Source organism: Phacochoerus africanus, chromosome 1 (assembly GCF_016906955.1).
Source record: "Phacochoerus africanus isolate WHEZ1 chromosome 1, ROS_Pafr_v1, whole genome shotgun sequence".
NCBI classification, from domain to species: Eukaryota; Metazoa; Chordata; class Mammalia; order Artiodactyla; family Suidae; genus Phacochoerus; species Phacochoerus africanus.
The window spans coordinates 237853613-237877045 of record NC_062544.1 but is presented as its reverse complement, the minus strand read 5'-3'; the positions used below and the strand labels follow the sequence as shown (position 1 = coordinate 237877045).

General features: G+C 40.2%; 1 protein-coding gene across 3 annotated transcripts; it reads left to right on the top strand.

The window, feature by feature from the left end:
- Positions 1 to 10767: 10767 nt before the first annotated feature.
- On the top strand, positions 10768 to 21904 carry NFKBIZ (NFKB inhibitor zeta). 3 transcript variants are annotated; one of them, XM_047793209.1, is made up of 12 exons: positions 10768 to 11056; positions 13191 to 13330; positions 13846 to 13876; positions 13999 to 14102; positions 14200 to 14987; positions 15954 to 16059; positions 16491 to 16637; positions 16830 to 16893; positions 17188 to 17357; positions 18257 to 18367; positions 18497 to 18664; positions 20485 to 21904. In XM_047793209.1, the coding sequence occupies exons 1-12, from the start codon at positions 10768 to 10770 to the stop codon at positions 20536 to 20538; spliced, it is 2172 nt and encodes a 723-aa protein (XP_047649165.1). In that variant the 3' UTR covers positions 20539 to 21904. The 3 variants fall into 3 exon arrangements, with proteins under 3 accessions (XP_047649165.1, XP_047649155.1, XP_047649174.1); XM_047793199.1 differs by having other exon boundaries at positions 18497 to 21904; XM_047793218.1 differs by having other exon boundaries at positions 10934 to 11317; positions 18497 to 21904.
- The last annotated feature ends 1529 nt before the right edge of the window (positions 21905 to 23433 follow it).

Below are 23433 nucleotides of genomic sequence, written 5' to 3'. Positions count from 1 at the left end.
TCTCTATAACTTCCCTGGGAAGACTGCTGGCTATGGTATGGCATCTCTCAAAATACAACTATAGGTAAGATAGCCATTTAAACCAAAATAAGCTTCTGTTTCCTAAGGAGTCATAATCAAAGGTAAATCTGAAGCTGCTTGTGTTTCATTTAGGTAAAGACTCTTTAAATCCAGTCCCTCTTTTTTCAGGTAGTCTGAGTTGTAAAAATGTCACTGGAATTATTGGGTAAAGTAACGTAAAGCAATAGTTCTCCAGCAGATCAGGAATTCCTCCTTCATGGTCTGTAAGAATCACTGGGGAAGTGTTTTCAAGGGCCCTATAATCCCATTTTGAAGATCACAGTGGCCAGAGAACACCTGGCTGGTGGGAGCGTATCATATCATAGCTCCGAGGTGTGCTCGGGGAAGAAAGAGGTTGAGAATCACGGGTCAAAGGTTCTGAGAGTTAAAACAAACAGAACACATGAAACTAAAAGACAGCTTTGTTTCTGCCTTTCCTCTATTCGTCATCTCAGGATGGTCTTTTGGTCCCTCGACCCTGTTTGCTAGCATTTTATGGAGCATTTTAATCTGTATGTGATGTCGTAGGCTGATGGGTAGAGGAAACTCTACAGGGCAGTATGACAAGTGTGTAAAATCCAGAATGAGGTTAAGAGATGAATGAGCATGCTTGCTGGAAACAGAGGAAAATGGAGGGATGTTAACAGGAGAATCAGTTTGTTGAACCTCATGTCTAATTTAGCACATCTTTAGGAATCATTCATTCTAATAGCTTTCTGGGTATATATTCTACAACTATGACATTTTAAAAACTATATTGGACTCCTTCCTAACCTGTTTGACTGAACAAGTGGGTAAGTGCTCTGGGGGAAAATGCTATGCAGACACAAGTCATGACAAGTTTTTTGTCTGATATATAATCTAGTCTCCCTGCTCCTCCCAGCCACACATGTACAAGCAGGATGGGATTTAGTAATGGTTATAATGATTTGTGGTAACTGGAAGGGAACTAACATTTATGAAGTATCTAGGTTGTGTCAGATACTTTACGTACATTGTACATTATCTCTGTGATCTTATCAATTTCATTTAAATACTAGTATCCCAGTTTATATGTGAGAAAACTGAGGCTCAGAGATGAAGGGATTTGCCCCAAATCACTTAGCTGGTGAGTTCGCAGGCTTCAAATCCATGGCACTATGGTGACACTGAGAACTTTTGCCTAAAGCTAGTGTTCAGAAACCTTTTCTGTAATATGACAAGTAGTAAATATTTTATGCTTTTTGGACTAAGAGACAAGGTAGAGGATATTATGTAGGTACTTATATAACCATTTAAAATGTAACTATTTAATATTGTATGAAATCTGCATAGTCTTTTAGTAACTGAGAGTTTAGATTTCCTTATTAATTCCAATGTCAAATTATCCTTTCAATCTATTCATAGCAGTCCATGTTTGTTGTATTTTATCTGCTAATATGGAAGATGGTTGGGAAAATTTCATAACTGTGTATTTCACCTTAATCTTTGACATTCTCCCAGGCTTTAATTATATGAGAGATAACGTATATATATAAATTACCTAACATAGTATTCAGCACATGGTGTACATTCAATAATAGTAGTTAGTATTAACCTTATCAGCATGTGAAAGTATTATTATATTGTGGGTCAATAATTTTTTATTATTCTGGGGGGGGTGTTAACGATCTCTATTCCACACATGATCTAGATTGATTTCTCCTTCTCAGCTCTGAAACATTTTTTTTTTGAAACATTTTTATAATTAGTCTTTCTGTCTGGTACATACTGTCCTTGTTTATAGAAATTCAAAATAAACCTCTGTAGACTTACGTGAAAAAAATCCCCCCACCCCCAAACTTCAAGTTTTAAATTCTGAATTAAAAGTTGTAGAAGTGGAGTTCCCACTGTGGCTCAGTGGGTTAAGAACCAGACTAGTATCCATTTGGAAGCAGGTTTGATCCCTGGGCTTGCTCAATAGGTTAAGGATCTGGCGTTGCTATAAGGTGCAGCATAGGTAGCAAACATGGCTTGGATCCCAAGTTGCTATGGCTGGGGTCTTTCTCTCAAAACTCTTCTTTGCTTAATTACTTCAGATCCCCGAATTCAACTGTAAACATTGGACTTAATTAATTGTCTTCAGATTCTTTTCTTTTTAAAAAGTAATTTTCTGGAGTTTCCATTGTGGCTCAGCAGGTTAAGGACCCTACATTGTCTCTATATGAGGATGTGAATTCCGTCCCTGTTCTTGCTCGGTAGGTTAAGGACCCAGCATTGCTGCAAGCTGGGGTGTAGGTCACAGATGTGGCTCAGATCCAGTACTGCTGTGACTGTGACATAGGCTGCAACTGCAGCTCTGATTTGACCCCCGGCCTGGGAACTCCCATATACTGCGGGTGCAGCTATATATATATATATAAAAAGTAATTTTCCCATGATAGGTAACAAAGTTATTTATATTTACATATATTATAATATATTACAATGTGAATCAGTTTATTGGTCTTCTTTCTGAAAGCTGAATTCCCAGAGGATGGAGGTTTCTTTACGGTAGAAGGATATATAGGGAAGGATAATTCTGGACTATGTGTTACTGTCTAGAGTCTGTAGAACTGAAAGAGTGGCAAAATAGAAAATGCGGAGGGCGGGAAAGAAGAAGGGGGGTTGGAAGAAGATATTCTACTTTCTTCACCATTCTGTTTCAGGCAGTTTAGATTTTAGTAACTTTTCAAGCAGGCGAGAATTGACAACATTCCCACATGCAGTATATATAACAGTGGTTTCTTCCATATGTGTGGAAATTATATATCTAAATTGTCCACAAGGCAGAGAAAGCCTAAGCAACCACAGAACTTGTAATTCTCTGCCTTTTAGACAAAGCTCACCTTCATCATTTCTATGTGTGTTTGTTATTATAAATAGAAACCAGAACAATATAAGGGTGAATTTTAGGGTAGTGCACTTGGTTCATGTGGATGTTTTGTGTGAGTTTTGATCATTACTTATTAGAGGCTCTAGTACACTGAATGTTACTCCATCATATCCATAATTTTGCATGACTCAGATACACATTTGTAGTATGTGAATATTTCCTCAAATCCAATGGAAAAATTTTATGTCTTTGGAAATGAAATGTTAAAAGGAAAGACAAATTTTTTTGCTTTCCACTTCATATCCTGGGATTTCAATACCTTGCTGGACTGGAAGGTATTTTGGGGTGCTGTAGCAATGCTGTGATTCAGCCTCTGTTTTCAGGGCATATAATTAGCTCTGTGACCTGACTTCGAACAGTGAGCCTCTTCTGCCCACTCCTCAGAGAACAGTCCTCGATACCTACTGGAAATCAGTGAAGAAGTCACTTTACATAGTGGACATTATATGTGCTCAGAAAATATTTGTGGAACAAAGTGGTGCATGGCAACTCTTTATAGATACTTTAGACAAGAGAAACCGCCGGAGAGATGTCTCCAGGGACACTCCAGCATTAATTTTGTCTTGACACAATCAGTCCGTAATATGCAAAGTTGTACATACTATACATACAGTACTTGGAGGCGTTTCAAGTTCATTGTGTCAGCACAGAGGAGTGTTCCAAGATTTGCAAATCTTTTGCTAAATCATCTGTATAATGATTAGGTTACTAGACAGGTATATCTACCTGCTTTGAGAAATTTCCTCAACAGAAATCTAAGGGCACACTGTGCTTTGATATCAATATTAATAATTTGCTACAAACAGGACCTAGAAACTATTTGTAGAGATAAGTTTTCTCATCTTTCCAGGAAAAACCCACAAAATAATGTGTTATACCATTTGTATGGAAGCAGTTTATGACTCTTACCAACTACAGCTGTCTGTGCTATATCCTGGGAGGTCAGATGTTGTAGGTGTTCTGTTGGAAAATATATGAATCTCAGTAGATTTGAATCTGTGTATCTCATTAATAGTAATATTTGACTATATGACCAGAATGTTCATACTTCTGGATATAAGCTCCACGAAGACAGGAATTTTTGTCTGATACACTACTGTGCCCCAGTGCCTAGAAAAGTACCTGCTATTTAGAAGGCACTATCATATTGAAGAGTAAATGAGATTTAAAAATACATGGTCTAATTTGTTCCTCTGTGTTAAAAAAAAAAACTATTAGAATACCCAGAAGTGTAAATGTTTCTTGAGATGTTAAAAAGTGTTTTATATTGCTATGGAGATAATAAATTATTTTTCAAAGAAAGCATCCAAAAAATCAATATATTACATCATATGATGTCTGTTTTGAAAGCTCCTGAAAGTATTTTGCATTCTTTACAAAGTTGATCTGAATCAATGAATTCTGGGAAAAGACAACTGGGATTTTTATATTTATAAAATATATGAAAATAGTTTTATAGTAATCTCAGTAAACTGCTGAGAATGAAGAGATTCTAATTCAATGGGCCAAAGGGTCTATTTTGATTTCTGTGTTGTACATAAAGTAGTTTTGGAAGCAGTTACATTTGTTTCTATAGCCAACTAAATGTGTACTAAGTAATGGGGAGTCAGTTGGCTACTTACAAGGGATACACATTCTGGTAATTTATAGTGGAATAGAGGAGACAGACTCACCCACATGGATAACTGCATCACAGTTTATGACCTGTGATGGAAGTCTGTGTGGGGACACATAATAGGGGCCTTATGCCAGACTGGGGATGAGAGCGATGGTGGGGAGGAGAAGGGTCAAGGAAGGCTCCAGGGATGTTAGATAATTAATCTGAGTCTTGGGGAAGATGAGCATGAGATGGTGGGGTGAGGAAGGGTAGAACATTCTGTGCAGAGGAAACAACAGAAGTGAGGTCTCAGATCTGTGTAAAACTATAGTCAGTTTGGTTTTACGGCAGGTAATGAGGAAAACGAGGTTTCTGAGGAAGGCAGGCTTGGATACTTGCCATACTAAGAAGATCGAACTTTATGTTAAAGATGATAGGGACCTATTCAAAAGATCCTTGAGTAGAGGAATTCTTAGATTTAGTTGAGTATATAGCATGTCTGGAGAATGGATTTTATGTGAGCAAGTCTGGATGGGCAATCCTTGGGCTCAGGTGAGAGATGAAGGCTTGTCTTCAGCAGTTTTAATAGAGATGGAGAAGAGAGGAAGGCTCTAGAGACAGGTGTTCAACAATTATTGGTCCAATATGGAACTATAAGTTTGAATAATATATTGCCTGTATTCTACCAATAAAAAATCTCTACTTAGTAATATATTTTACAAACTAGTTTTAAAACTGTAAAAAGTATTTAGTGAGAAGATTAGTATTGTTTTACATTTTTGCACATCTCTTTAGATCTATCTTTATAGAAAACAAACTCTCATATCTGTTTCTGCATTTAATTTGGTACAGTGTGTTGCTTTTTGTTGAAGTATATGAAGAAAAATCTGTCCTCTTTCAAATATGTAGTTGGAAGGAAGAAATATTTTAATAAGCATTTCAGATTATTGTGGATATTTAAAAAATATTATACCAAATAGAAGTGGTAAGTTCTTAAAGTGGAATTTGAAACCATATCAGTGAATCTTTTGTACTCTGAAACATTAATATGCATTGATAGCTCTTGCACCTTGAATGGATCTTTTATCCATGGGTGATTTGTGTAAGGTCTTGCATTGTTCATTTGGAAAATGTTAGTTGAGTTATGCAAATTTTCTAAATGTAGCCACCTATCACTGTATAATGTAGAAAAAATCACATTTATTAATAATGTATCACAACTGACTTCATCAAAAATGTCTTCAAATATTGGGAAGCTCTGAAACTCAGGGTGTCAGATAGAAGTTTCCCCAATTCTAATTTCCACTTGAAGGCTTGAATTTTATCTTTGGGAACAAATATTGTCAGTTGTTTCTTGACATAACAGGCTTACTTTGTTCCCTAAATATATATATAAATAAACCCCCAAGTTTAAATTACCAGTTTGTCAGTCAAGTAAAATTTAGTGACTAGTTCAGCTCACAACTCAAACAGTATTTGATTAGAACAAATGACAATGTCATATCATATCATTCAGTCTAATAGACCAAATGCCCTTCCAGACAGTCATCATAGAATATTAAAGATATGTGTATTTCAAGGGTCAATATTTTTGGTCTTTTTTTTTTTTTTTTTCTTTTTAGGGCTGCACCCGGGTCATATGGAGTTTCCCAGGCTAGGGGTCAAATCATAGCTGTTGCTGCCAGCCTACGCCAGAGCCATAGCAATGTCAGATCTGAGCTGCGTCTGCGACCTACACCACAGATCACGGAAATGCCAGATCCTTAACCTACTGAGTGAGGCAAGGGATCGAACTCTCGACCTTATGTTCCTAGTCATATTTGTTTCCGCTGCACCACTGTAGGAACTCCTCAAGGGTCAAGTTTTAATAAAGTTAATAATTGTTTCTGCTTCATCTATGACTTTTCTTCTGTGAAACTAGCTTCTTTTTCTTTTTCCTTTTTCTGCAAATGGCTAGTGGTGAAGAATACAATGGTAACTAGTTCATTTTGCTGCCATTGTCTTGCTTTGTTGCAAGGCATAGGCAGTTTTACCCAACATAGCTTTTGTACCAAATGGCAAATGGTTCAAATGGCAACATAACTGTTCTACGATAAAAGAGAAATTCAGAAAAATTTATTGTATAATTCAAATGATTTGGCAGTCCTTATATTTGTTGTCAAGCACTCATATAAAAGATCTTTGATGATTAGCTGGTGCTGATTCCTGATGAAAATAACCAATATATCAAGTCCAGATAGTCTGTGGATCTGTCCATTTCAAAGGCAAACATGCAGTTCTGCAGAAAAGGTCAGTTTTAATGTTTGTAGTTGAATCTTTAATTTGATGAGTTACTATAACATTGGAAAGTGCCATGGTTTCTTTTGGTGACTTTTTATCTAGAAGGATTCAGCAAGAGAAGCTCTAGCAGGCTTTATTGTTCTCTCTGGCTTTTTCTCCTAAAGTTTGAAAAGCTGCACAAAATAAATTTTGGCTTTTCATAAGCTCATTGCATCTACATTAAAAAAGTCAGTTCCATCAGTTCCTTTTTTTTGTGGCCTCGCCTGTGGCATGTGGAAGTTTCTGGGCCATGGATGGAATTGCTGCAGTGATAATGCTGGATCCTTAACACACTGAGCCATGTGGGAACACCGCAGTTCCTTTTTTATATTTTTATTTTTTGGCTACCCCTCGGGCATACGGAGTTCCCAGGCCAGGAATCAGATCCAAGCTGCAGTTTTGACCTCAGCGCAGATCTTTTAACCCTCTGCTCCAGACTGGGTATTGAACCCATGACCTGATACTGCAGAGACACTGCCAATACCTTTGTGCCACATAGAAACTATGCAGTTCCTTTTTTAAAACTCTGAATGATTGGTCTCAAAATGGTATTACAACCTAACTGGCACCATGATATTATGCAGAAATGTTCTATTGTATGACATGCCATAAGGTAAATTATTAACATCTAGAAAGCCAAGTGAATGATAGCATTGTCATATTTTTAGTTTTTAATTACAGTTCCTTCCAATTGCTTCGGAATAGATTTCTTCTTTCCATGAGTCAAGTAACTGTCTGACATGTCATTTTCATCTTTTTCTGTATTTTTAGATATAGACACTACATCTGAGCCTTGAGGAAATTAGTTTTCTGATTTCCCTTTTTAAAGCAAAAGATCAGGCTCCAAGACTCAGATAAGGATTTTAATCTCTTCTCTACCTATGATGAACAGTGTAAATTGGGCAAATTCTTAAGAGCTCAGTTTTCATGTACTGTCTCTGTGGGTCACGAATTTGACAGTGGCTTTGGAGAGGGGGTTTCTAACTCAGGGTTACTCCTATGACTGCCTTTAAGATGCTGGTCAGTGCCACAGTCATCTGAAAGCCAGACATGGAGCTGGAGGATCAGCTTTCAGAACAGCTCACTCATGTGGCTGGAAAGTTGGTGCAGGCTGTTGGCCTCAGTGGACTTTTCCAGAGAGTCCTCATAACACTGTTGGTTGTCTCCACAGGGTGAATGATCTACCATATTTGATTAAAGCAGTGACAGTGTCATATCACTCAGCCTAATAGGGTAAACTGGGTTTTTATTTCAGCACTTTAAATGAGAAAAGTGTATTTAAATTTCATAGTGATATTAACAAACAACCATTCCTGACTTCTGCTGGGGTTGGTGGTCTTTTTAAACAGTGTGATTGCTTTGACATTTCATAGAAACCTTTGAATGTTTATTTTGAAACATCCTGACAATATTAATCTATATTAAGTTCTCCAGAGGCCATGATCTTGAAGTTTGAATTTTTATATACCAGGTGAAACAGGAAATAATTTTAGGGAGAGAATTAATTTTGTAAAAAAAAAATTGGCCATGAGTTTATTTGGATGGCAATTTAAGGTCTTCATTATACATAAAATATGTTAGTGGGGAGGAAAAAAATTCAAATGGATTTTATTGAGAAAGCCTAATATCTCATTTGGAACTTTTTTTTTTTTTTTTTTTGGTCTTTTTAGGGCCACACCTGAGGCATATGAAAGTTCCAAGGCTAAGGGTCAAATCAGAGCTGTAGCTGCTGGCCTATGCCACAGCCATAGCAATGCGAGATCTGAGCTGCGTCTGGCACCTATACCACAGCTCAGGGCAATCCTTAACCCACTGAGTGAGGCCAGGGATGGAAGCTGCGTCCTCATGGATACTAGCCAGATTCGTTTCCGCTGAGCCATGGAAAAAAAAAAAAAAAAAAGACCAAATCCCCAAAAATGGCAGGCGGGAAAGGCAGCATGAAGTTCCTATGGCAATACCACGCTTGTAGGAAACAAGGAAATGTTTCCTTTGGAATCCCACAGGGGTGTTATACCACCTATTAATACTGAGTAACAATTCAAACTCACTGCCTCTCTCTTCTCTTCCTCCCTGCTTTTTTCTCCTGGGACCCTAACAATCTACTTGTGCTAATTTCCCTGTGATCTGAAGCTGGTATCACTATTCACATGGTCATCCTGCCTCAAACCACAGCATAAGAGGGTACCCCTTCATTGGTGCCCACCTCCAACCAGGTCAGACTTGTGCATTCTGCCCTAGCAATGCTGCCCAGCCCTCTTTTCTTTCCATTTACTTTCCTCTTTCCCACTGCCTCTGCCCCAGGGTCAGGGCGGTTCTCTTTTGGGATATTACAGTGGTTTCTGATGGCCTCTGGGCCCCTCAGTCTCACCTCTCTGAGCTGTTTCCAGATTATTTTGCCTGCCTCAAATTCTTTCATGTTCACTCAATGTTTATTAGAGACTCAGTCTCAGCCTGTCACTGGAGGTGCTCCACCCAAGGGCACCAAGTTACCTTTTTAGCTTTAATGTTGTCAGTTTCCCTTTGACTATCCTAAAAGGGGCTGTAAGCTTTTATCTGACCCCTTTGCTTAATTCTTTGCTAATACTGTTCCCTCCTCCTATAAATGTTTTGGGCTGAAACCCCACCCCTCTTTTTGGGTGGCATCTTATCTCCAATGACACCTTCTTTGCAAAGATTTTCCTCATGACCTCATCTTTCCCTCTCCCAGAGGTTGTCTTTCTTTTTAGGACACTCGCTGAACTTTGAATCACTCATGATATTTAATCACACTCAGTTTCTTTTAATATAGCATGTATGTACTTATCATTCTCAGAGGACTAAAATATACTTGAAAGGGCAGATATAACTCATTCATCTTTTGTTCCTGCTAACTATTAGGCAAGTTTTTAACAAGTAACAGGGATTCAATTAAAAAAAAAAGTGTTAACTCCATTAAAATGTTTAAGGTAGGAAAGAGCAAAATTCCTGTGTTTATCCAACACAAAGTCATGCAGAAATGAAGAAATTACATCTATATAAATACTGACACATACATGTATACTTATCATTTTGCTAAGGTGCTTCCCCCCCCCCCCCATATTGAAGGAGACAGGGATATAGGGCATCGCATTTTATTCCCGGCTGCACCAAAAAAGAAAAAAAAAATCATTGCCCAGACGTTAATTGAATATAGAAAAATGACTTCAACATCCCTCTGGGACGTGGCCAAAAGGAACGTGGCCAAACGCTAAGTTGAGGGAAGACGGGCCCTTAAGAACCTTCCAGAGACACTTTGGCTGGGCTCGCAAGAAGCTTGGGGCAGGGCGGCAGGAGCGCTGCGTGGCGCGCACCTTCTAGCACTTCCTACTCCGTGGAACCAGGCCGACCTGTTCCCATCGTTGCCTCCCCGCCTCCGCGGCGCCCTCCGCGGATGAGGCCCGTGCTGCGCGCCCCCTTTCTGGGCGCCTAGGCCAGGCGGGCCGGGGCATCTCGCGGCGGCGGGCGGCTGGGGCGGGGCTCGGGGGTCCGGGGTCTGGGTTTCCAGGTGAAGGGCAAGAAAACAGCCCTTCGGTCTGGGCGGAGCCTGGCGGGCGGGGTGAGGGCGGAGGACACATTGCTTAATCCTGTACATTTTACTGGAAACAGGGCACATCCGGAGGAGGGGCCGGGAGGCGGTCTGGACGCTGCCAATGGCCCGATCGCGGACGGGGGAGGCTGGCGACGCGATGGCCCCTTCTCCCCGCCCCTGGCCGCGAAGGCCGGTTAAATAGTCGAGCAGCCCGGGGCCGCGCCCGTACCCGCGTAGGTCTCCGAGCTCTTCACGGCCACAGCCACAGCCACAGCCAGAGCCGGGAGGTAGCCGCGCTCAGCGAGCCGGTGGCACAGGTGTCTGGGGTCCCCGAGCGCCGAGCCCGGGAGCATGATCGTGGACAAGCTGCTGGACGACAGCCGCGGCGGAGAGGGGCTGCTGGACGCGGCCGGCGACTGCGGTCTCATGACCAGCCCGCTCAACCTGGCCTACTTCTACAGCGCGTCGCCGCCCGCCGCCGCCCCCGGCGCCTGCGACGCGAGCTGCTCGTCGTCTGGGCCCTCGGCGCCTGGCTCACCTGGCTCCGACTCCTCCGACTTCTCCTCCGCCTCGTCGGTGTCCTCCTGCGGGGCGGTGGAGTCCCGGCCGAGAGGCGGCGCGCGTGCTGAGCGGCTGCAAGGTAGCCACCGGCCCGGGTAGGGGAGGCCCCTGGATGCCATTCTGCGCGCGGCCCACCGGCAGGGAGGGGAGTCTGAGCCGCCCAGATGCAAGTACCAAGGCCAGATGTTGGGTGGCCTCTGCGTCTACCTTAGCGGCGTTCATAATCACGCTAGACGCCATTATTAGGCGACCACTGGATGCCTTGCCCTGCGCTGGGGGTTTCATGTCGTTCGATGTCGTTTGACCGTCTGTGAAATCTGGGTGCCGTCCAGCTGACCCGGTAGCTTGAAACCTACAGTTCTAACTTGGGGAGGGGATGACGTTAGATTTCCTCGTTTTTTCTTAAAAACAAAACAAAACTAAAAGCACCTTTATTAAGCTCTAATTCACATTCTGTGGTGAGGTTTTGGATCTGATGCAGTTGTAACTTTTTCTTCTGACTGTTGGTGAAAGGCTGTAGCTGGTGATAAGGGTTTGAGCACAGTATCGAAGGTCGTGATTTATTTCTTCCGAAGTACGTATTTGTGGGATTTTTAAATAAAGGAACTTTATAAAAAAAAGAAACCAATATTACAAGATATGAGATGAAACTGGCCGAAATCCAATTTATACCTTGAGTTTGTGATTTTTCTGAAGTCTGCCCAGAATTTCTGCACTCTTGTTTTGTGTGCCTTTGAATGGTTTAGCTGTATCTGGCAAAGAAAGGCGTAGTGTTTTCTTTCTTGGGCTGAGAATTGTTAGTTTCTTTTTCTTAATGAACCTAGTTGTATAATTTGGGGGAAAACAGAATGCCACTGTAGATAAACCAAAGAACTTTTAGATAATCTCAAATGTTGGAAAATTTAATCAGCATGATTTTAAAGAACATTTTCTGTCAGGTGTTCCCCACTGCCAGCCACTCCTGTTTTGGTTGTGTTTTGTTTTAAAATGAGATTTTTCATTTTAAAGTTTAAAAAGCGATTTAAGCTGTTCCATTGTATAACATGCCCCCTCTATGTTAAGTGTGTAGCAAATGCAAAAATTGTACATTTAGAACCTTTTTTCCCTTCACATTTGGCCTTTATCTGGCTGAAACTAACTTACTAGTTCTTTGGTTCACCGTAGGGGATTTCTGAAACTGAATATTTCTCCCCATGACGTTGAATTACTAACTGTTGTCATTCCTGGGAAATGCTGTGTTTGAGTCTGGCAAGATAGACCTAAACTTAAACATAAAACTAACTAGTTGTTTAATTGGCCCTATCCAGGAGTTGTTTCTTACGTAGATGTAATGATATGTATGTGTTCAAATTACGCCTTGTTTTTGTTCCCATCTTATTTTTTTTCTACTCTTAACAGAGCTGCTGAATTATTCATTTCCTGACTCTTTGTGTGTTTACTTGGTGTTCAGCTCATCCCTAGAGGTTGTGACATAGTAGTGGTCAGAGTGGAATGCTGTACTCACAGACCTACATTTACAGTGTATTTTCAGGCTTAAATATGAAATGAGATGATTTCCTTTTTACTTAGAGGGCCTGTGTGAGCAATTACAAAAACAGTCGGTGAGGGGAAATCCTGTGTGTGATGTGGAAATGTGTTTAAGCTCAGTGAATTTAAGCAGCTTTCTTGGCATAGCTGAACTAAAGGAAATAAGAAACTGAGACATTGTTAATTGTTAGGTTTTGTACATTGAGATCTTCGGAAGAGGTTTGTTTTGTGCCTTTTTAGGAGAGTGGAATTGATAAAAATTTTTGTGTGGACTAAAGCCTTTGGCTTGAAAAGCTCAAAATTCATCATTTATTTCTTGCTCGCCAAGGTTTTTCAAAAGTCTAGAATAATTATAGATTATGAGAGTTAGGATGGCAAAATTGGTGATTCTGTTTCATGGGTGGGTAGGGCTGAGAGTCAGAGAGAGGCTCAATTTGGGTTTATCTCTTGGCTCTTGGGACCCTTGAAACGTCGTTTTTATGAGCTTTAATTCCTTAGGGTGCCTGGTGGGAAATGGTATTTGGCTGGGGACTGATGTGCAAGGTCATTGACCAGAGCAATTTGGAGAGACTTTGCGATCTCTTGTTTGGGGACTTAATTATATTGGACAGCTATGCTTTTAATGTTAATAATATTCATGTTATGAAGAGACTTAATTTAAATATGTTTTGTTTTCTGTTGAACAGCTGAGCCCCATATGGGGGTTGGAAGGCAGCAGAGAGGACCCTTTCAAGGTGTTCGTGTGAAGAACTCAGTGAAGGAACTCCTGTTGCACATCCGAAGTCATAAACAAAAGGCTTCCGGACAAACCATTGATGATTTTAAGGTGGCACCTGATTTTTTTGCTTTGGGTTGGGGAACAGGGAGATTAGTTGTCAGGGTATTACTCTCTGCTAGCCTAAGTTCAGTAAGTCTTGTAGACCACAAAGTCCAAAGGACAGAGAACTTGTTTGTCCTGCTGTCTGCTGTATTCCTGCCACTTAGCCCAGGGCTAGGCATTGGCAAGTGTGCAAGAGAAATTTAATGAATAAGTAAACGAAGGCAAGCAAGGCACAAGGAAATTAATGGGGTTCAATTAAAATGGAACATTTTGGCTAGAAAGGGAAAATTCAAGTGGCCTTATTAATTATTATCCTGACCTGAATTGAATTAATGTGAAAGTGAAAATGGGGGAAGTTGCAAGATAGGATGGAAATTAACATAGAAAATAAATATTGCTAGCATAGCTGTATCAAAGGTTTATGGTGAGCTGTAAAGACTGCTAGAGATAAGTTTATTGATGTCTGTTAATCAGGAAACCATTTATTACACACTAAATTAGAAACTTTTTTTTCCTTATAGACACAAGGTGTGAACAGAGAGCAATTCACAGGTAAGAGTTATCTCTATTTATAATATTATGGGGTCTCTGGGGTAAAATAATGTAGTGTGATCATGGGTAAAAATTTGTAAAATAAAATCATCACAGATTCCGTATTCCTTTCTTGGGTATAGAATTGAAGAACACAGTATCGTATACTGGGAAAAGGAAAGGTCCTGATTCATTGTCCGATGGACCAGCTTGTAAAAGATCAGCATTGTTACATACCCAATTTTTGGTATGTATCTTACAGTTTTCCTCCAGACGCCCTTCAGAAATGATTCCTGGGATAATTTTGGAAGGGAGTGTGCCACTTACTTTTTCTTCCTTTCCAGACACCACCTCAAACACCCACACCTGCAGAGAGCATGGAAGATGTCCATCACAATGAATCCAAACAGGACAGCAGTGCTGACCTGCTTCAGAACATCATCAACATTAAGAATGAATGCAGCCCGGTTTCCCTGAACACTGTCCAAGTTAGCTGGATGAGCCCTGTGGGGGTCCCTCAGGGCTCCCCCCACGAGCAGTGTCAGGACTTCCACGGAGGGCAGGTCTTCTCTCCACCTCAGAAATACCAGCCCTTCCAAGTCAGTGGCTCCCCACACATGATGGATCAGGCTTCCATGTACCAGTATTCTCCACAGAACCAGAATGTGCAGCCGCAGCCGCTGCCGCCGCCTCCACACTACACCCACAACTCAGCTCTGGAATACAGTCCTTATTCCAGAACTTCCCTGTCCCCCACCTATGAACCAAACATCTTTGACAGTCAGGAATCACAGTACTGCCTGAACCAAAGTTTTGCATCCCTTCTAAATGATCCCAGAGAATCTGAGAATACTGCTGTACCCCCTCAGACTTCCCCCAGTGTTCAGCAACAAACTGATGCCCACGTGCAAAACTTCAACCTGATGTCACACCAGGCATGTGAGGCCCTGGTGCATGACGCAGGCCCTGCCCCTCTAAGCACCTCACGGCAGTTGCAGGATATTGTCGGAAATGCAATGAGCACCACACAGTTAGGGAAGTCATTTTTTCAGTGGCAAGTGGAGCAGGAAGAAAGCAAATTGGCAAATATCTCCCAAGACCAGTTTCTCTCAAAGGATGCAGATGGTGACACGTGAGTATCCCTTTATTCTCATTGACCTAATTTGGTAAGCTAAGCTTGTTGAACCTAGTGGATTTCTCTAGGGCATGCCAAGTTATATTAGTAAGTGGTTGGCTAGTCAAGGTGACCAGTGGAGGTAGAAACTGCTGTCCAGTGATAGCTCATATTTCATGTAAAACTTTTCCTTATATTTTCTTTCTGGCTAAAAAAAAATTACCTGTTCTAAATGAGTAAAAGTCTGTGTGTCTTCTTTGAATATTTAGTTTTGAAGATCAGAGTAGATTGTGACTATAGAGCAAAATCAGTTAGATCATGGTTGGTCCATCATGATCAACTGTGAGTGGACTTACAGATTGTACGCTGACATGGCCTGACATCTTTGTGGCCTTGGGCAAGTTTTTTAACCTCTTTCTGCCTCAGTTTTGGGATACTCCTTCCTAGTGTGTCTATGAACATTAAAAAGAATAGATTTGAGGAGTTCCCATCGTGGCTCAGTGGTTAACAAATTTGATTAGGAACCGTGAGGTTGCAGGTTCGATCCCTGGCCTTGCTCAGTGGGTTAAGAATCTGGCATTGCCATGAGCTGTGGTGTAGGTCGCAGACGTGGCTCGGATCCCGCGTTGCTGTGGCTCTGGTGTAGGCCGGCAGCTAGCTCTGATTCGACCCCTAGCCTGGGAACCTCCATATGCCGCAGGAACGGCCCAAGAAATGGAAAAAAGACAAAAAAAAAAAAAGTAGACTTGAGGCAATCAGTGTGATGCTCAGCATACTTCTTTCTGGTGACCTAGCTCACCTTGCTGCCACTCAGGTGTATTACCAACCTAGCAGAACAGACAAATCCTGCTCTGTACCTTTTCATTTGTATGCACCAACATATCAAGAAAGAGGCTAAAGGAAGAATTTTTTTTTTTTTTTTTTAAAGAATGAACGTAGTGAAATCAAAACTAATTCACCTCTTTTCCTTTCCTTCTTGCCCAGGTTCCTCCATATTGCCGTTGCCCAAGGGAGAAGGGCACTTTCCTATGTCCTTGCAAGAAAGATGAATGCGCTTCACATGCTGGATATTAAAGAGCACAATGGACAGGTGAGGCTCTTAACAGAGGGAGATGGCAAAGGTGTGGCAAAGGGAAAAAGATGACGGCCAGTCTCATACTTATGTGTGGGTCATTTTCAGAGTTCTAGTCTCATATTTATGTGTAGATTGCTTCAGACCAAGAGAGTTAGTTAATATTAACTTTGGGATGTTGACTTTGTCACCACCAACCTTGAAGTTATTAACGTTAACTTTGTGGTTATTTGACCAAAGACTAACTGGGTATAATAAAGCCACACCCCAAGCTCAGTTTAGTTTCCTTGTGTTGTTCCTTGCAGTATCTTATTGCTTATTGATAGGATTTATTTTCTCTCTGTGGGTTTTTCCCTTCAGTCTTAGTTTAGGTTCATATTGTTTGTTATGATAATGTTACATGTTTTAAAGAATTTTGTTTGTTTGTTTTTTACTCTGAATGCCCTCAGAGTGCCTTTCAGGTGGCAGTGGCTGCCAATCAGCACCTCATTGTGCAGGATCTGGTGAACCTTGGGGCCCAGGTGAATACCACTGACTGCTGGGGAAGAACCCCTCTGCATGTTTGTGCAGAGAAGGGCCACTCCCAGGTGCTTCAGGTAAGAGACAGCGAGCTACACTCCCATTATCACAGGGCTCAAGGGCCAGGGCTTGGATATTAGAAGTTGAATGTAGATTGCCTGTTGCAATAATCTCTTTCAAGTAGACTCATTCCTTTCTTGGATTATTAAGAGATAAATATTTGTGTTGCTTGTCTTTTGCTGATAGAGGCCTGTTTTTAAATTCTGCAGGCAATTCAGAAGGGAGCCGTGAGGAGCAATCAGTTCGTGGATCTTGAGGCAACTAACTATGATGGTGAGCAATTGATACATTATCTTGTGAAGAAACATTCAGAGAGAGGGGCCCATTAGTTCTAAGGGTATGAAGTTCAACACCAAGAGGAAAGGGAGGTAGTAAAAAAAGTGAGAATATCCTATAGATAAAATTAGCACTAAGACTCAGTGGAAAGATTACTCACTTTGCCTTACTAGTTCTTGTGGCGCCCATATATAGGTCGTGTGACAGGGCATCCTTTAGGTTTGTAATTATAGAACAACTAAAAGAATTGACGGGATGCTTGAGCACTGCTTTATTATACTTTTTTTCTAGGCCTGACTCCTCTACACTGTGCAGTTATGGCACACAACGCTGTGGTGCATGAACTCCAGAGAAATCAACAGCCCCATTCACCTGAAGTTCAGGAACTTTTACTGAAAAATAAGAGTCTAGTTGATACAATTAAGGGTTTGATTCAAATGGGAGCTGCAGTGGAAGCTAAGGTAAATTCACAGAGGAGTTTGGAAATGGGATGTGAGAGGGAAGTGGTTATAGCACAAGACCTTGTTCTCAAGTATAGATGAAAACTTTTCCCTCTTTGTTATTTAATTTTTCCCTCTTTTTAAATTCATGGAGTGAATAGTAATGTACAGTTAGTTAAGAGGCTTAGATTTTAAACACTTTCTTGATTTGCTTTTAAATATAATCTTTTTGATAATATGGATTATTATGCAAAAGATTATTTAGCTGTGAAAGAAATTAGTTTTTATTTGGAAGGAAAAGAAAATGCTTGAAACTGATATTTTTATTTTGGCTTCCATTGTCATACACAGATAATAAAGTTAGTGGTTTTTGTAGGGGTTTCTTCATCATTGTGGAATCTGGACTTAAATCTTCTGCTTTTTAAACTGGAAAATATTTTATGATCTTTAAATTTGAGGTTTCTTTATTGAGTGTCCCCTATGTACGAGGCAGCAAGTTAGGGGCTGTGGGAGAAGATACCTAAATTCATAAGCCTCTTGGGCCCTTGGGAAGTTACTAATACCAGTGGTGGAAGATATAGCTGATAAGTCTACAGAGCAGCCACCAAGCCTGGAAACAGAGGCAAATGCATAATACATGACTTCTTATGCTGTATCACTGCACATGATAAAACGGTATCCTCTATGTTTCTACATTTTATGGCCACCCTGTGTACAAGGGTAGGTGTGATGAGAAGATGTAGGCAAATTAATAGGGAACCTAAGAGGAATGAGAGATTCCATGGAGCTTGGGGTGAAAGAAGGCTTTGTGGAGAAGGGAGCTCTGAAAGTGAGTCAGACACATGAGAGACTGGGTGAGAAGTAGATCTAGGGCATGGTATCTGCATGTTCATTTTTTCCTCTTTCTTGCCTTTGACAAGGATCGTAAAAGTGGCCGCACAGCCCTGCATTTGGCAGCTGAAGAAGCGAATCTGGAACTCATTCGCCTCTTTTTGGAACTGCCCAGTTGCCTGTCTTTTGTGAATGCAAAGGTACTTTTAGAAAGATTTAAAAACTGCACAGGCATTGGAATGACCTTCTTTATACTTTCTTCAAGCTTTTGAGCTGCTTTTGTGAAAGTCTCCCTTCCTGATCACATCATTTCATCTCTTTGTCTTCAGGCTTACAATGGAAACACCGCCCTCCATGTTGCTGCCAGCCTGCAGTATCGGGTGACACAGTTGGATGCAGTCCGCCTGTTGATGAGGAAGGGAGCAGACCCAAGTACTCGGAACCTGGAGAACGAGCAGCCAGTGCATTTGGTTCCTGATGGCCCTGTGGGAGAACAGGTGAGAGCCGCAGATGTGAGGAGAGATACTGTCAGGCACTGGTCCGGGCGTAAGGGGCCGAGGCCAGTGGGTGCTTTTCAGGTGGGCTCCATCAGTGCCTGGATCTCACAGTGGTCACTGTAGTCCTTTGGAGTTGATTGCTTCATTTCCAGAGGAAGAGTAAGAAATTTGAGGGTTTATCCAAATAGTCAAAAGTCAGGTAGTCTTTCCTTTTCCTCCATGACACATACTGGAGTTTGGGGTAAGTCAGAATGGGTTGAAGTTTGGAAATTAATGAAAGAGGAGATAGTAAGTCTCCTGCAAGGAAAGAGAATCTTAGTTTTTTGAGTAAGTGGTGAGCCTTCAACTATTGTGGGTGTTAAATGAGTCAGTATCCGTGTTCGGAATAGTCCCAGGCACATAGTGAGTGCGCAGTATGTATCAGCTGTTAACAATGATATCTATTAGTAAGTGATCCTAAATAAAAAATGGAAAGATTAATTATGTAATGTTGAACCTGGAAACATTTTATACTTTAAATAAAATTCTGCTCTACTCAAGATATATAGTTATATATGCTGGGGTTGAACAGTTCATGTGACTAAACATTTCTTGATGATAAGAATGGAATCTTTTAAGAACATAAAATATTTTTGATGAGACTCTTTCCCTGGAGGAAATGAGGGTGATTATGGCTGTGAGTCATTACATACTTTAATAATCACAAAATAAAATATATGGAATGCAAGTTAACCTTTCCTCTGATTTTCAGCCCTCATTATGACCATAGCATTACAGTAACTCATTATCGGTAGAGCTCTTCTTAGCTTAAAATGAATCTGTTGATACTTTTGTAGAATGTTCCTATGTATTACGCCACCTGATAGTTATGAGAACTTTGCAGTGTAAAGGTTCAGCTGGGAAGATTGAGACTCAGAGTGGTTGCAGGGTTAGGAACCATTATTAAATAGTAAATGGCAGAGTCCCATGCCCAGTGTTCACTTCTGCTCCACTGTGTGTGGTGTGCTATCATAGAGCCATGTTCCCAGGGATTGTTGAGTGTGGAGAGCTGTTTAACTCCTACTAAATATTCTTTCTATTTTCATGTCTCTGCGAGCGCATGCGCGTTTGTGTGTGTGTGTGTGGGGGGGCACGTTTCCTTTGCCTGTATTGTCAGACTGGTCACTGTGTCTCCCCTACTGTTGCATCCCCTACTCCAGTCTTCTTTCTTCAAATTTGTTGCTTCTAATCTGCTGTGGGCTGAGAGACAGATCATACAGTTTGTCAGACTGGGGTATAAAATCAATTACTAGACTCTGAATGAGCCTGGGGACTTTCCTGTGACCCATACAATACAGCACAGCTGTTTCAGTTCTTGGAGATCATGACAACTATCTTGACACAAAGGACATTGTAGATTTACTTGTGTGTATAAGGTGGGCTTAGGATTCTTGGTTGAGGCTGACTTTGAGGTGAGATATTATAATAACCATAATTACTGCCTTGTATTAAATGTTCTCACAAATAGCAGGACTAAAGATTAGGAAAAGAATATAGGTCTTAGTTAAATGGCTAGAGTTTCAACTTCAGATCATTTTTAATGGAGATGCTTTACTTTCTTAGACTCAATCATTATAGGAGATCTGTAATACACTTTAAAAGAATTGTATTTTTTGTCACCTAAAAATCTTGACGCATATTATTGCATATTTTCTTCATATACTTATTTATAGGTAGATAGGAATGGTGGTAGTGTGTGTAAGAAAGGAAAGAAACTCTGAAGATGTGATGCTTTGATTGTCAAAAAGAAACCTGACAAATCCTGTTGGTTTCCTTTCCAGATCCGACGTATCCTGAAGGGAAAGTCCATTCAGCAGAGAGCTCCACCATATTAGCTCCATTGACTTGGAGCTGGCAATACTCACTGTCAGTTAGGCAGTCCTAATGTATCTGTACATAGACCATTTGCTCTGTATTGGCAAATGTAAGTTGTTTCTATGAAACAAACATATTTAGTTCACTATTATATAGTGGGTTATGTTAAAAGAAAAGGAGAAAAATATCTACTTCCTCTTGGCAGATTTTAATATTTCATACCCAGGTATCTGGGATCTAGACATCTGAATTTAATCTGAATGTTAAATTGACTTCAATTAACAGTAGATTTTGGGTAGGAAAAGGCTTGATTTGTGGCATAAGGCATTGCTCTTGTAGCTATTGCCAGTTTAAAAGGAGGTAGGTAAATTGTAAACTTTTTTTTAAAAGAAAAATGAAAGGATTTGAGAGAAAGTAAAACTAGATGTAGTATTGAGGCTTTGTTTGGACAGGCGGTACCTGATAGTTATTGGGTGTTGGAAAGTCTGTAGTCATTGGGTTGGGTGAAAGGTACCATAATCTTTGCAAATTGTATATAATTGTTATTTTTGTCTTTTAAAATATTTGTACATATATGGTCATTGACATGGCCACATTCGAAGTGTGTAAATCAATAAAATAGAAAAGAACAAGTGGATTTTCACTATTTTAAAATATTATATGCATTAGAGGGGCTGCGTAATCACCCAGCTACCATCGCTGTCAGCAAAACAGATGGAGGGAGAGTTGTTCCCGTAGTGGCTGGCAGAGCTCTGTTTAAATTGTAAATATGCTTTTTCTCATGCTTTGAGACAAGACACATTATTTGTAGGGAATCACATGCTGTTAAAGAAAACTCCTCTTTATGACTCACTTTCTAGAATTTATGATTTAACTTGCTGTGTTGGAATTTTTGCTTTACCATTATAGGAACAACAAAAGTTAATACGGAAACATGCTTTGCTGGTTTTCTGTTGTCAAGTAATGATAATGCACCATGATGTTTTATATTACCATTCAGAAAAAAAATGCCTTATTTTTTGTTAACTTTATTTCTGTTAATAATATTTTGCTTGCCTCTGGCATGTCCCAAGGAATGTATTTGGTTTTGATTACACATTAATTCTTTGTAATAAATTTGATTCATGGAAAAGCTTTCTATTTTTTTAAAATGTCTCATAAGCAGTTGATTGACTAATCATCTTTGTAGCTAAGCCCTTAAATCCTTTAACAAAAGATAACCTTTGGATTGATCACATTGTTTGACCTAGTATGTCTTGTGGACAAAAGTTAGTTATAGTTATTTGGTATCTGAAAGTATGTCTGTGATGTGAATCTGTCCATTGACACTCATGGAAAAACTCATGAATCGTTTTAAATAAACATTAATTCAATGATGCTATTCTTCTTAAGGATGTGCATTTTCTTTTCCTAGTCCCTTATTTATATTTCCCAAGGTTGAAAAGCCCTATTAGTTACTAATTTAAAACCTTGTAATTAGCCATTATTTATTTATTAGGGATTCTTTTGAGAACATATTTCCTGAAGGTATGTAAGACCTACCATCAAAAAACTCATTTGCCAAGTTCATTAGAGATTTATTAGATTCTGAAAATATGGAAGTTTAAAATACATTGTTGATCATTTAGATGTTTATGTGCCAAAAAAGCTAAGTCATTATGTTTATGACTGTATTTTTCATACTTTCTCTTGTGGGAGCGGTGAACATAGGAAAAATAGTTTGGGATTCCCAGGAACATCCTGAGAGATGTAAACCTGGGAACATCAGTAAATGGGGTCCCTTCTTTCCCCAACATGCCATTTTGATGAGTTAGAACAAACACATAAACATCTGTCAACATTAGTCATTTATAGCATGTATATTCTAGTTATTGTAACCCCTTTTGGGAATCTGGTGAAAGCTGTAAATCTTCTCCCCGGCAAAATTGCACCTATGCACATACACACAAATGCTGCTTACAATATCAGGGGCTACACTGCCACCAGGGGCCCATGACTAACAGGTTAAGAATCTGTAGCTCTATTTCTGTACATCATTTTTCTTCTTTCGTATAAATGAAGTCTCAAGAGTAATATATTGCAAATGCAACCTGATAACCAGAACAGTAGAAATAATGAACCTCCATTAAATGTATATATACTATGAGCTTTTTCCCGAGTGAACTTACATATTCTCCATCCCAAGTTCTCTCATAATTAATTAACTGGACCAGTGCTTAGCAAGCATGTGATTGTGGGTTTGTGCACGCAAAGCTTTCTGATAAATAATATGTGGCATTTAAAGACATAAAAGGCATATTTCTTACCCTTAAGTTACATATATGGGAAGCATGGCATGTATTTGATTAGAAAAAAGAGGAAGAAACATAAAGATGGAGAAGAAGACTTTACATCGGAATGTGGAGAACTAAGGAGACTTCAAGGTGGAGCATTTTGAGTTGTATCTTCAGAAGAGCTGATTTGAATGTTCCTACAAGGGGAGAGGGAGGTGAATGAAACAGAAAACATGAATCAAGGCAATAGTATTTTGGGGGAACCACAAGTGACTCACTGTAGCTTGGTTAATATTTGGATGGCCAATAAGTTTCATCTTGTGTTCTACCTATAACTGGAAATATTCTCATGAGTGGTGTATTGGGAAAGATCTTCAGGCAGTTTAGGGGCTTTGGCAGAAGAGGGTGCTGTAATTGGTGAATATCTGCCATATGGGCAGAGAGGGTGGTTATTGTTGGAATATTTCCTAAAGAATGACCGCCCAGAAGCCAAGACTATGGGCTCATTGCTGCAACTTCAGGGCCGAGCAGAGTGCTTGGCATGCAGTAGCAACTTAGAGGATACTGAGTGGATGAATGTATGTCAATCCTGGTTGGGGTCATTGGTTTTGTGTGGAAGTGATGTTTTGAGCCAGAGATATA